This window comes from Doryrhamphus excisus, chromosome 15 (genome assembly GCF_030265055.1).
Source record: "Doryrhamphus excisus isolate RoL2022-K1 chromosome 15, RoL_Dexc_1.0, whole genome shotgun sequence".
NCBI classification, from domain to species: Eukaryota; Metazoa; Chordata; class Actinopteri; order Syngnathiformes; family Syngnathidae; genus Doryrhamphus; species Doryrhamphus excisus.
The window spans coordinates 7,003,282-7,017,816 of NC_080480.1; the positions used below are offsets into that span (position 1 = coordinate 7,003,282).

Below are 14,535 nucleotides of genomic sequence, written 5' to 3' on the forward strand. Positions count from 1 at the left end.
TGAGAAAGAACTGCTTTATTATTAGTATGAACTATGATCTTTGCACCGTTTTCCCCATTTTTGCTGTTATTTTTTAAATTCAAAATATTGACTTTCTTCATAAAAAATTTGTGAATGTTCTTTTTGTAATATTATGACTTTATTCCCATAATATTTGGACTTTATTTCCCCAATATTATAGTGTTTTCCCAACCTAATTTCCTAAAATTTGTCTTGTTTCTTATATTACGATTTTAACAAACTAATATATTTCACCTTTATGCTACTAAAATGATATTATTTTCCAACATATAAAACTGATAAAATTACATGTTTTTCTTGTTCCAGAACAACTTTTTTCTCTTAGAATTTTGACTTTATTCTTTTAAAATTACAGTTTTTTTTTTATATTTTTTAAAATGTGCCACAAGAGGAGCTAGAGGAATGTTCCACGTTCTGGCTGAAGCTAGGAGGTTCTCTCCCAAGATTTGAGGCATTCTCTCTTTCTCACCAAACTTCTTGCTGAAGGACCAGGACTCATTTCGGTGCTGCTTTGGTCAGAATTCTAACACAGTCTACACAGTCTAGCTATTTAGCACAGTAAAAAAAATCGACTTTTCATTTGGGTCAACATTCTTTTTATTTCTTTTTCGATCTTGAAATGCTCCCATCTTCCACATTAGTGTCATTACATACATATTCATGTCAAAAGGAAGCAATGGTAATGACCAGCCAGACCAACCACTACCCATCTCAAACACCACATCACCTGTGCCTGTTTTTATTTTTCATAAAACCATCAGCAAAACCACAAACGTTACTGATTAATACACACTGAAAAGCAGGGGCGTGGAGGTTGGGTGGGGGGGTGGGGGGGGGGGGGGGGGGGGTGCTATGAGGCAAATACATGTCATCACGGTCAATAGGAAAAAAGACACAGTATAGCGGGAAACTGAACAACACCTTGACGAAAAAAGAGGATATAAAAAAAAAACCCAAACAAACAATGAAATAAACATTACAGTGTTGTTCAAGGGTGAGGGAGCTTTACATTTATACACAAGTGCCAAAAAGCCAAACATGGTACATATACTTTCTGTTTCACTTGGATCCAGTGCAGGCTACACATCACTGTGTAGCAGCACTGCAGTGAGAACTGAATAATGGAGGCAATTGGGGCGATCCAATCTATGCTGTGATTGTCTACATTATTATTCAGACTGATGGAGACGTGCAGTAAGCCAATCTTATCCGGTATCCAAAATGAATCTCGACGATCACTACAACTTGTCAATAAGTGTGTAGTAATTGTACATTTTTACACGACAGCTTAGCAGCTTACACTACATTTAGCCCCGAGCGTCAAATGCCTACATCACAGTTCAAACTCCAAGCTGCAGATCTTTTAGTTGTAAGTATGTACACATTCTGTTTATGTTCCCGTGGGCTTTTTATACAGTGATGGGCATGTGGAGAAGAGGGAAATAAATACATTGGGCCAGTGAATGGTGACAACAGATATGGTCGATAAAGCTCAAATAAACTAAAGGCTTATTATAACCTGCAGCTGGTGAATTCCACCACATTTTTAAAGGCTGGTTTAAAGGTTAAAAACAAATCCAAACATTTTAATTAACGAGGCACTCGCCCCAGGAAACAAAATGTTTTCCATTCAGTGCTGTTGGCTCACCAAACTGGACAGCCGTTTCTGTGTAAACAGGGCATTAACAAAGGATTAATGCTAAAGCGTAACAAGCAAGAGAGGCGTTTTTTGATTTTGAGTGGGTCCTGTCGCAACATCAGACAACGTGGCTGTACGGTACAGTGGAACCTCGCTTTTCGGTGGATTTTTGACCAAAAATTATTGCTAAAAATGTTACATGTTGGTCTCTGGGAAGTTGGGACACTATAGACAGATTCCAGCCATCAATTATCTCAGTGTGTGTGTGTGTGGTTTATTTATTTGTTTCTAGAACACACACACTAGAACTAGAACAATGTGTGCCTTTCTTACACCTAACAAGCACAGTGAGTCATTCACTGATGACCTGTTCAAGCGCACTGCGTATTTCTGAATGTTTGAGGAATCTGTACAATAAGATTGTGGTGTACAGTAAAAGTAGATACTTTTAACACTGGTTGCAAAGGGAATGCTTTGACAAAGACACACAACATACATTTTTAACAGATTATTCTCTGTAAAGGCGGCACGGCGGGCGAGTGGTTAGCGCGCAGACCTCACAGCTAGGAGACCAGGGTTCAATTCCACCCTCGGCCATCTCTGTGTGGAGTTGGCATGTTCTCCCCGTGCATGCGTGGGTTTTCTCCGGGTACTCCGGTTTCCTCCCACATTCCAAAAACATGCTAGGTTAATTGGCGACTCCAAATTGTCCATAGGTATGAATGTGAGTGTGAATGGTTGTTTGTCTATATGTGCCCTGTGATTGGCTGGCGACCAGTCCAGGGTGTACCCCGCCTCTCGCCCAAAGACAGCTGGGATAGGCTCCAGCACCCCTCATGAGGAAAAAGCGGTAGAAAATGAATGAATGAATGAATTCTCTGTAAAATATGTTGGGAAATAGATTTACATTATTTCTTATGGATTCACTTTCCATACGTTTCATGACAAAAACCGAGGTTCCACTGTAATTTCATTCCGATTCCTCAAAGGATGGTCATTTCAAAAAATCCTTGTTGCATTGGTATTCAAATTTCCTTGTAAAATATATATTTATAATAGATACATATATTCATATATCACATTAATATACAAAGCAAGTGCTTAAAAAATAAAGGTGATGCAAATCTTTTGTGAAATTAGGGGGCATAGAGGTAGGGTCTGGGAAGAGGTATGGAACTTGAAATTTGTAGTATCGGGGGGTGTTGGAGCTTCTTTGGTTGAGGGAACGTTTGATTTGAATGACGGCATATGCAGCCATGTGTTTCTTATCTCCAGACAGATATGCGACAAATTTTAAACGTACCCATAAAGCGTGACACTGATTTTCTACATTCTTTTTGGTCAAAATGTGCTTTGACTCGTTGACGCTTTATGGTGTTGGCATTAATGGCGTAAGTAGAAAAAGTATAGGTAGTTCCATTCCTCCTCTCATCACATAAACAAAAGTGCTTCTGTAAGTATGGAGAGGATGTAAGAAATGACAAATCTGTACAATATACACAAGTATGATACAGTCCTACAGGACAAAAAGTCCAGCCTTTTTGGTGACATTGAGGTTCAGGGTGTAAAAAAAAAAAAAGCTCAGCTTTGTGTCCCGCCAATAAGAGGAGGTGATTGGATCACAGGGTAAAGGCATTATGGCGGGATAGTGACAGGGAGCAATTGTCTTTACTTTAAAGAGCACTGGAGAATACGTAGCTGTCACCAAATTCCATATCGCCTAATCTCGCCTCTTGTTCCGTCGTCCACCTGTCTCCTTTTTTCCGTTCTCTCTCCTCTTGCCCTCCCCCTCTGATGCTGCCAGTTTGGACGCCACGTCTGGGCTCAGGCTCTTAATGTTCTGCTGTGGCGACAGGGATAAATAAGGGTGCTGCGGGAGGGGTGGCGGCGTGGCAGAGGGAGGGGTGGTCGGGGACTCCTGGCCAGAGCAATGGCCTCCAGTGGTTCCGGAGCTCATGGCCCGGTGTTTGAGTCTGAGTTTGTGGGGTAATGCTGTGCCCTTCACTTCTCCTTGGTGGTCCCGGCCCTGGCCCTGGGCTTGAGAGCAGCTCTGGGATGATGTTTGAGGGGAGGCCGGCTGGTGGATGCTGTTGAGATGTCGGTTGGGGTAGTTGCCCAGATCTGAGCAGGACGACAACGACGGAGACTCTTCATCGTCGGTAGACGCCTCTTTGTCAGAGCTCCTTGGATCCCCGTCGCTAGATGAGGTGTCTTTACCAGAGGAACTTGACTGGACTTGGTAGTAAGCCTCATTAGGAAGCTCACCCTCGTAGGCGAGAACCGGGGGCTCCTCGTCTTGGGCACTGAGGTACGAAGGATGAGGCTGGTGGTGATACAGGTGGGGATGGCTGACTTCCTCCACTTGTCTGTGGATAACCTCCGTGGACAAAACGGCTTCTTGCTGCTCCGGCAGATTCTGCCGGCAGACTTTGTACACTTGTCTCTCTCCAGCTTCATTCTGGCTGCCTGCGAGCTCGTACGGAGGAGAGTCCAATGTTTTCCTCTCCAGCTGTTTTGTCACCTCCGTGAGAGTCTCTGTGGAGCTCTCTACAAAGGAGTGGGGTTGTCGGCTGACACACTGCTGGCTGCTGCCGCCGCTCTGCTTTTGCACGTCGATATCCTGGGATCTTGTCAAGCCGTCCACGGGGTACGAGGCACTGCTCGAGCCGTAGAGAATGACACTCCTCTGCGCAGCAGGCGGTTGAGGAGCGGGCTGGTTTGCGATAGTCGGAGCAGGCTCCTGATGGTGAAGATGGTGCTGCTGCTGTTGCTGGCTGTGATAAGCAGCCTCCATCTCCTGAGAATGCTGCTGGAGCTGGTGATGAGTGGGTACCGACGCCAGACCACGGTGGATGTTGAACATGATCTGAGTCGTGGTGCCATTGGTGATATCCATCTCCAGTCTGTCGCCTTCTTGCTTGATCTCGAAGGGAATTGGCTCGGGGCTATCTCTGGAGGAGCCGTCAGACATGTCAGACAGGGAACCGCGCGGGGAGTATTTCACCAACTGCCTGTGTCCGTCGCTGCGTCCGGACTGCTCGGTTTCAGAGGAGTCAGAGTTCATCATCACCTGAGAGCTGCTGGAGTACCCGCTGGAGTAGTACTGAGTGGAGGACGACGACGAAGAGGAGGATCCTCCGTTTCCTGTGCTATTGCCCGTCACGCTGATCTGCTGGCTCTTTTCGATGTAAGAGGCGGTGCTTATAAGGCCGAAGCGCAGCTTCAGTTGGAGCAGCTCGGTCTTGAGCCTAACATTCTCATCGTTCAGTGCAATGACACGGTTCTCCAAAACCATGTCATTGAGACGCCTCTTCTCACGGGAGCGCTTGGCCGCCTCGTTGTTCTTGCGCCGTTTCTCCCAATAGGAAGCGTCTTTCTTCTCATCCGAAATGAACTCCCGCTTTCGCCTGCAGGTTGCATTGGGTTTGGGTTTGATGATGCGGCCCAGGCGAGTCGGAGTCCCTTGGAGAGGGGGTAGAGACTCTTCATAACCGCTGAAGGTCTCAAGGCAGTTTATGTTACTTCCTGAGTTTTTGAGGGCTGAAGTTAGATTCTCCATTCTTTTCTTGTGGTAGCCAGTTTGAAATGTTGACCGGACAAAACAACAAAGTCAGCGATTAGGATGAAGAACACCTTTTTCCAGATGTTCTCCGGGATCTTGATCAGTCTGTTTTATTGCAAGTCCAGGACTCAAGTGTCCAAATTAGCCAAGAAGATCAGGAAGAGTTGGAGCTCAGCATTTGCAACCCTCATTTATTCACTTGTAGCTTTGGGCTCAGCGTCCATTCACGTATTGCAGTCAATGAATCTACAATGAAAGAGAACGTGTTTTTAATGACAGGTGGAGTGGATGAAGCTAATTAGCTAATTTAAGTACTTTTCTACTTGAAATTGTCGAGTTGGCAGAAACGTGTCATATTGAGCTAAGCTGGTACAGAGGTGTCCCAGATCTGAATGCAAAACTGCAGCATGTAGGTCGGCCTGTCTACCTTGGTGCGTCAGTCTCTTGGGGAACGTTCGCTCGCTCGCTCGCTCGCTCGCTCTCCCTCTGTTCTTTCCACGGCTGATGGAGAGATTAAAAGCTGTAGAGATAGAAAAACAGGAAATAAGATATTATCATCTTGGTGAAATGGTGTCATGTTGTTCCGTTTGGTTTGTATAGTGACTGAAGCCAGTTGTGTATCAGAATGTGTGGCTGTGTCCCACGGCAACCAATGACAAGTCGTCCGACCACACCGTCTGACCTCTATGCCCTGCTATTGATCTGCTCTGTCTGCAGCCTGTGACCTTTGACTCCGAGCCCGGCATGTTGACTTTTGTGATGTAACACGGTCACCGGGTCGTGCTTTTATCTTGTCACTGTGTGCTTTTGTAAAACGCAACCCGAGAACCCGAGACGGGAATTTAAAGGTGTAAGCCGCAGCAACTGCAATATGCCGAGAGCTGGAATTGAAGGCGTATGTGGGTCAAAGGGTCAGTCAATTGGAGACTTCCAGCCTTTCAGAGAATCCCTGTGTGTAATCAGTGCTGAAATACTGCTACCCCCCCGCCCCCAAAATGCACTCAGCCACAGAGGAATGTGGCAGCATTCTTTGCCAAAACAACTCAATGCCAAATCAATGATGCACAGTGAGGAGATAAGGCAGACAAAGGCAAGCAGCCAGTGTACGGTCAAGGATAAAGAGGCAGGGACCTGGGGCATGAGATTTTGAGGTGTGTATGTGTTTTTTTTCTGGGGGGGGGTTGCTGGGACTTGGGGCATTGATAAATATAGGTCAAGGGCCTCTGGAAGGAGAGGAGGAGGGTCAGAGGCAAGACTAATGAAGCTCAGTAACAGAGACTACAACACAAGGATGGTAAGTCTCATTGTAATCAGGATGTAATGTAATGAAGAATGTAAAAAAATACTATTAAAAAAATACAATAAGTATTATAGTAAAAACAATAATACTATGATTTATAGATTTTTTTCATTTTGTAAAAAAGCTAAAAAATGGTATACTAATTTAATGATAACACTATGAATAATAATGATATAATAATAATAATAAAAAATAATAAAATAATTATATGTATAATAATAATTATTATATATAATGATATTAATTATTATATAATACTAATTATTATTATATATAATTATTATTATCATTATAATAACTGTTGTGATTATAATATAATAATTATTATTTATAATAATAATAATTATTATTAATTATTATTTATAATAATAATGATAATAATACTAATTATTATTTATAACAATAATAATAAATGATAATAATAATTCTTATTATCATTATAAATAATAATAATTATCAATGATAATAACAATAATGATGATTATTATTAATTATAATAATAATTATTATTATTTATAATAATAATGATAATAAGAATTACTATTATCAGTACTAAGAGCTTTTTCACTCCAGTCCATACATAATATGGGTTAATAAAAATGAGCTGCAGGCAGCACGTTGGGCACCCCCGGCCTAAAAGGTCCATAACAGCCAGCTAAACACTGGCGAGAACTGCTGATTCCACTCCCCCTTGTCTTCCTGGTTAGGAATGGAAATTTTCTGTCTTTTTGCCCAGCCTTAAAGATTTGATCCTCGTGAGCTTTCGACATGTGGCAGGAGTGACACAGAAAGGAAAGGGAACATTTCGCGCCGTGCCCCACTGACCCAGAAACCGGGGACCGGCCGACTGACTCTGTAAATACAAGTCTATGTCCCTTCACTGTACGGTTAGCTGGAATCTAGGTCAGCAGAACTGCAGTGAGGTCCTGAAAAACACGCCAGAGATGGAGGAAAAAACACCAAAAGTAATAAAATAGATACGGATGGGGGGTAGGGGGGTGATGGCGAATCAGAGCATTAACACAGAGGAGGGAGCAAGTGAGTGCAGACAAAGAAGTGAATCAAAGAGTGAGCGTTGCAACAAAGGCTGAGATTGTCGCTAGATTACGGGGATACAGCGCTTGTGACAATGTTGGTATTGCATCAACAGAAAGAATGTATCACCCAAAGGAACAAAAGAGCTGCGGGCAATCACATGACATGTCCCCGCCCCCCTTCATATGGTCAAGAGCACATCATTCGAGTATATTCTGCAATAAAAGGTCAGCGGCTGACGTCACTGATGGTGTATTTTGCTCACCCCTCCTCAGATGAGCTCATTTTATTGTCTCCGAATGGACGCACATGCTCGTTCTTTGTTTTTCCTTTTTTCTCCCACCCTCTTTTTTTTGTGACCCACGTGAGCAAGCAAATCAAAGCAGCCCTATTTCATTTATGACTCAAATATACAAATACAGTAAGCTCAAGCAAGCAAACCGGATCTGCAAAGATTTCCATGACCTAGATTCCACTTTCCAATTCATTATACTCCTCACGTGTCATCGCCCGGTCTCTGAGGCACTTGTGGAATGATAGCACGGTAAAAGAATCCAAGTTGCACTCGTTTCCACAACCACAGGGCCCAAAACCGCAAGAGACTAAATGTGGTAACGCGCACTGGAAACGGTGGATCGAGTTCAAGCGCTGCACGTGTTCCTGTAGAGCATTTCAGGAAATAGGAGCAGGCTTAAAATAAAAGGCACATGCCTCCAAAAGAAGTGGGGGGGATGATGAAACAAGGGGGTGGGGGGGTGAATACATGGCACGTGGTGCGAAGTTGGGGGTCGCTGGCATGGGTGGGGTCTGTGTGAATTCCAAATCTGGGTGCAGACTTCATCCACTCCAAAAAAAAAAAAATCACAGAGGTAAGGGGGTGGGGGTTAAAAATCTGAAAGCATGCCAGCAAGGTGGAGTCCTATCGAAACCGGATCCTTGTTCCAAGAACACTCAACCATATCGCCCCTTCTCTCTGGAAAAAGGGGGGGAAAAAAAGCCGAGTGACTCAGTCCATGTGTTTCGCCAGTCACATGTGCTCCCTTGGCCTACTAAAATGCCGTCATTCGCCTGCGCTTGCTGTAACAACCACAGCACAACAACAAAGCACATCTTTTTATCACCTCACATGTGCTACAAAACACCCAAAGAAGCCATAAAGCCATAAAACCTACCTGGCAACCTTTTGGAACCGCGTTTACATAGTTTTATTTACTTCTTGTTTTGACCTTTTAACTGGAGATTACTATGAGGCTTTTTATATCCATATCTGCCTGTACAGTTATAGTTGGTGGGGATTTTATTTTGGTGTGCCCCCCCACACCCCCCACCCAGTAGCAAAGTGACCTACATTTATAACTGGCATGGAGACCAGCAGTGTGTGCGCCAACCAACTGGCAGCAGCATCTCCGCAGACTGTTTCCGCCGATTGCATAATAAGCCTTATTAAAAATATATTTTTTTTTGGGGGGGGGTTGTTTAAACATACAAGCAGCCTTTCGCAGTGAATGGAAGTGTCTATGATGGAGATAAGATTGGAGGATGGATGCCATTACTGACAAGCTGCAAGGGCACGTGGGGTAACCCATGTGCAGTTCAGTGTTATTAAAAAAAAAAATAATTTAGCAACATCCAAGTTGATTAGTGATTTTTGCTTTTCTTCATCCTTCCTGGTAAGGTGATGGTGTGACTATTTCACCCCGCGTGGCTCCTTTGTTGTACTCCACTGACAAATCGCATTCATGCATAATTTAATCGATCCCCCCCCCCGGTCATTGAAGGCAGCAGCATGCAAGCAATTGTGGCCCTAAATTCCATCAAAAAACACCCGACATATCTCAACGTGACCGGCTATTACACCGACCCGCGTCTGACCCACATTTCTTCCAGATGTTCCCCCACCTCACCTTGCGACATCCAAAGCCGGTGAACCTGCCCATTCTACACGCGTCACCATCTTCTTCTTAAATAAGCCACAAAAAATACAAAAATCAGTATCCAAATCCGCAAAGGACGCATTCACGGCTCGGTCATGTCTTACTGACACGCTTCTCAGGCGGCGACTGAAGGGTTAACGCAGCCGGAGGACCGCACAGCCGCGTTAACCTTTACAAAGAGCAGCTACACGTGACACGGAGAAGTGTGCCCACGGAGCCGACACGGGACTGCTCCACTTGTCTGCGTGGACTCCAGCCTACTAACCCACAACACGTCCAATTGGGTCGCTGCTTGAACACTCTGCACCATTGAACTTCATTTTAAAAATATTAATATGCATAATAAAAACAACCATTTTATTAAACGTATTGTTATATTTATGATTAATCTAAACATTATTTGGAATATTATTATGCACAGATTTTGACTATTATTATATTACATTAAAATTAATATTCCTAAATATTATTGTTATTCTAGAATAACACCACAATAAATAAGTATACAATTAAAAACGCACATACTTAAAAAAAAACGGGAAAATATTTTTTATTATATTTTTATAATTTTATATTAATATTTTTTGATGACTTCTTGTGTAATATATTTTGAAACAAAAAATAATAAGAATTAAAAAAAACTCCACACTCACCTGGTTGTCTAGTTTATAGAATCCACAGTGGGCATCAATCCGTGGGGTGTCTTCTCCCCTCACATTCACTCATAAACACACACGCACGCGCACACACACACACCATCTACCACTTTACAAAACTCCAGCGCTACTGGATGAGTGCACGTCTCCAGAAGGAGTGCCAACACACAGTGGATCTTGTTTTTTAGTGCTGCTCCTCATGTCATGTTTGCTCCAATTCCTCCCTCTCTCTATTTCCTCTTCTCTCCCGGTCTCTAAATGTATGTTAGTAGGTCAGTTGTTGCATAACAGGACGCTTTGGGTGCCTAGTCACGTTTTTTGTTTCTCTCCGAGCTCTGCCCCCTCCCCTCTTTCAGAGCCTTCGAATCCTGTTGCAGGGGAATGGAGTGAAGGGGTGGAGCTACAGATGGAAGGGGCGTGGTCACATGCTGTCAGTTGAGAGCCCATGATAGCCATAATAAGGTTAGGGTCAACAAACCTGCTTGTGAACTGGGAGAACATGCATATAAAAAGTTAGCAAGAGTAGCGTAATGGAAGCAATGGATGTCAACATCCCTCGGATGAATGGCACTTCTATTACGACTCCGGTAGTGTAAGGTTTAACATACACTTTAGCACAGGGGTCTCAAACTCAATTTACCTGGGTGCCACTGGAGCTAGGGTCTGGGCAAGGCTGGGCCGCATCAAGTTTTCAAAAAAAAACAAAAAAAAAACGCATTCATTAAAAACAGAAAAATATACAAACTTTTTCAGTGCTTTGGTTCCGATTTTCTACAATAAAAGCTCTGATAAAACATTCCACTGTTCTCAAATATCTTAATTTTTATTTTTCTGCACAAAATAAGATGAAAAATAAATAAACAAACCAAGAATAAAAAAAATCAGTAATAAATAAATATAATTATAATAATAAAACGGCAAATAATAAAAACTTAAGAAACCACATATAGTTGGTGGGTAGACAAATTATTTTTTTCAGATAAAAATGAACAAAGCATTATTAGAGCCCTGTAGACATGACAAAACACGACTATAGTCACATTTATATATTTTTTAATTTTATTTTATTATTTTATTTTTTATTTACAACTGCAGGGTCTTGAGACACATGCTAACTCGCAAACTAGAGAGCTAGCGACCTAAACTGCAGCCTTCAAGTTATTTCCTTTAAACTTAAATAGCCAAAAACTTACCACTTCCACACGGATAGGGAGGATAACTATTAACAGTTATTTAACCTTTAAAATGAACATTAATCAAACGTAATAATTTTTTCTGGGCACATGATACCATACAGCATCCATATCAAACTTACGCGGGCTGCACTAACATTAAACTTTCATATCAAAGCGGGGGCCTCAAACTAGTGTCCTGCGGGCCACTTTTGGCCCACGGGCCGCGTGTTTGAGACCCCTGCTTTAGCATGTGCTCCCAATAGGCTAATGGTAGCGTACTTGGGTCCCGCTTCACACCAAAAGTCTGGCACTTTTCGGCTTGTGTGAGTGCACTGATCCTTGCTCAGGTTTGGCGCAATTCCCCTCCTTCGGCTTGATAACTGGCACGTTTTTCTAAGAAATGGAAAGACTCCAAATAATCCAAAGGTTAAATCCCACAGTATACTCGCTCACCTGCAACTACATTAGTTTCAGTGATAAATAGAACAACAAGAGCTATGAATGTAATGAATGTGACTGCTCAATTAATGATGGCCACCACCTTGCACCAAAATAGTAATCAAGACAACTAAGGTAGGAAATAATCCACATTAGGCCAGGACACGAACACGATGGGTAATGTGACCGGTCCTTATTTATCAATCACCATAAAAAAAAACACACAAATGCCCAAACCCAAAGACATATTTATGCACCTTTTATGTTTGTTTTTTTTTGTGCAAAAGGCAGAACGAGGCGATAATACAAGTGCACACTAAAAGATGTCGGTTTTTAAGCATAAAAACCACCACAAGGTGGCAGAATTGCACACTTTGAAGAGGAAGCGTGGAGGAGTGTAGCATGCAACATTGTCGGGAAATTGTAATGCTTTCAATGCACGCGTTTAGTTCCAGATGTGAAAATTGTAAATAGTTCATTGTAAATAAATGATCATGATGTAAAACATTTGTTTGTGGTATACTTGTTGAGGTATATCACAAAAGCAAAAAAAAAAAAATTCTCTCTTTTAGTCAGGAACTGATATTTTCCTGAAACTCCACGACAGCATTATATTCACGCAAGTCATAGATTGACTGACTGTAATGCGAGCGCTCCTCCTTCATGATAACCACACATTTTAGAATAAAAAGTAAAATTTTATTTTTACTTATATTTTATTTTAAAAATAAAATAAAAAAAGTCAAAATAATAGTCACATCACACGTTATTCTTGTTTATCTGTGGTATATTTGTGTGTGTGTGTGTGTGTATATGTATATATAAAAATGTGATATAAAAATGTTTACATCGGTACTGTAAGTACAGTGGATCTTAGCATACATGTGATTTAGCATTCACAACCTCGTAAATATGCATATTTTGTACACAAAGTAACAATTGGAGTACAATTACAATTACAAACATTGAATGAACAAAATTAACTGTTATGAAAGAATGGAATAAAGGGGAGGGATTACATTAACAATATTTCAATATTATAGTTATATTTTGCAGTGACAAATGACTCTCTAATAGTCAATCCTGATATAATGGGCATCTCTACAGGGTTGAACAGTGCAGTAGGACACAAAGATCGCATCCTTCATCAGCAATATTCTATATACGCCACCAGAAGCGCAAGCGAAGACATGCAAATGAGGACACTCAAAGCAGAAGGAAGACATATTGGAAGCATACGTTTGCCTGCGAACCAACTGGACCCATATTGACTGCAGAATAGTGAAATGACACATTCCGTTCTTGCCTTTTGTGTTCATCTTCCTCCACATTGTGTGGAAAAACCCCGGCTGCTATTGAAGCACTTGTTACAAGCGGGAATGTGTAACATGCTGGCAGGATTGAAGTGTGGAAAACCCCTCACACAAAGACAAAGGCGTGTTTAACTATTCTGTTCATCTCACACCTTTTGGAGCAACCACTATGTGTAAATTAAGGGGTTATCAATGATGATTGTAGGGGGGGGGTAGCGTAGTGTATTGGGATGAGACCACACTGACTGTTTGGTGGTGTGGACTGTACTGTTTACATGCATCCTCTATGCATAGTTAATGACCAGTCTAGCTTTGGGAATCTAAGCATTTCCTGATTGGGGAGGGGGGGCTTCAGCAATCTGCAAGGGAGATAAATATTGCGAAATTTAGGAGGAAAATACAACATTTGAAGCTGAACTCTTTGTTTCCCTTCAAGGATGGAGAAGACAAACGACACCGAAGTAGCTGAGGCATTGGCCGTGAACATGGAGTCCCCCTCCCCCATGAAAAAACACACATTGTCTCTCCGTCTCTGCATCGTTCTCTCTCTCTTTTTGCGCCCCATCCTTATCCCTACCATAGCACCCCCCACCCAGCCCTGTCTGCACGCGTTCCCATGGCAACTGTCGCACTGACTGCCTAGCAACAGGCTTTATCCTTTCACTGGAAAAAAAAAAAGGGTGGTGGTGGGGGCAACAGATTTGGGGTGGGGGGAGTGTGGTGGAGGAAGAGGGGGTTGCAGGAGTTGTGTAGATGTTAGTAGCAGCATGTTGCAGTGGATTCGTTAAATCACACACCTTCCATCCTGCTGCACACCTGCACCATCTGCTTGCTTGCATGCGTGCGCTACATTTTTCAACATACAGTACATACATCAAATGATGCATGTGAACATTGTATATATATTTTATTTTTACTCCCACAAATGGGGGTGAAAAACATTTTTTTTTTAAATGCATAAGCAGATGAAATATGATGCATTCCCCACAAACACTCATTTGAAAAGCATCATCGGCAGTCTGCATCTATGCGTCTTTCATGTGACCTTCCCTCACGTGTATAAATACCAGCAAACGCACAAAAAGAGACGTGCACAGATGTTGAATTTAACTTATCACCATGCCAACTAACTTGCTCCTAGGAATGATGCATGGATGTTGTTGTCTATTTTAAGGTAGCTGGAGCCACACTTAAAAGTTCCCAATTATCGCTGTTTTTGTTGTTTTGCGTTTTCTTTTATAGAACACAGTTCTGTGGAAAATAATAATAGTGATAGACATAAGTTATTAGTATAACTATGCTGCATGTCTCAGTCAACAAACGTTACTGAAGGTTACTGAAGTTGAAGAAGAGGAGTTCATTAGCAGGGAATGATACACACACACACACACACACACACACACACAGTAGATCATCGGCTTTTGCGGGGGTTACATAAGCGAATGGCAAAAATCAGTGAATA

General features: G+C 42.2%; 1 protein-coding gene across 2 annotated transcripts; it reads right to left on the reverse strand.

Annotated features, from left to right (window-relative positions):
* Positions 1-278: 278 nt before the first annotated feature.
* On the reverse strand, positions 279-10,425 carry LOC131103833 (nuclear factor interleukin-3-regulated protein-like). 2 transcript variants are annotated; one of them, XM_058050440.1, is made up of 3 exons: positions 10,145-10,425; positions 5,650-5,742; positions 279-5,468 (listed from the first exon to the last, which is right to left on the reverse strand). In XM_058050440.1, exon 3 carries the CDS (start codon positions 5,217-5,219, stop codon positions 3,381-3,383), a length of 1,839 nt encoding a protein of 612 aa, XP_057906423.1. In that variant the 5' UTR covers positions 5,220-5,468; positions 5,650-5,742; positions 10,145-10,425; the 3' UTR covers positions 279-3,380. The 2 variants fall into 2 exon arrangements, with proteins under 2 accessions (XP_057906423.1, XP_057906424.1); XM_058050441.1 differs by lacking the exon at positions 10,145-10,425 and adding an exon at positions 9,462-9,936.
* Positions 10,426-14,535: the final 4,110 nt, after the last annotated feature.

Coding starts and splice junctions, on each gene's coding strand:
- LOC131103833 (XM_058050440.1), bottom strand. CDS start 5,219: ATGGAGAATCTAACTTCAGCCCTCAAAAACTCAGGAAGTAACATAAAC.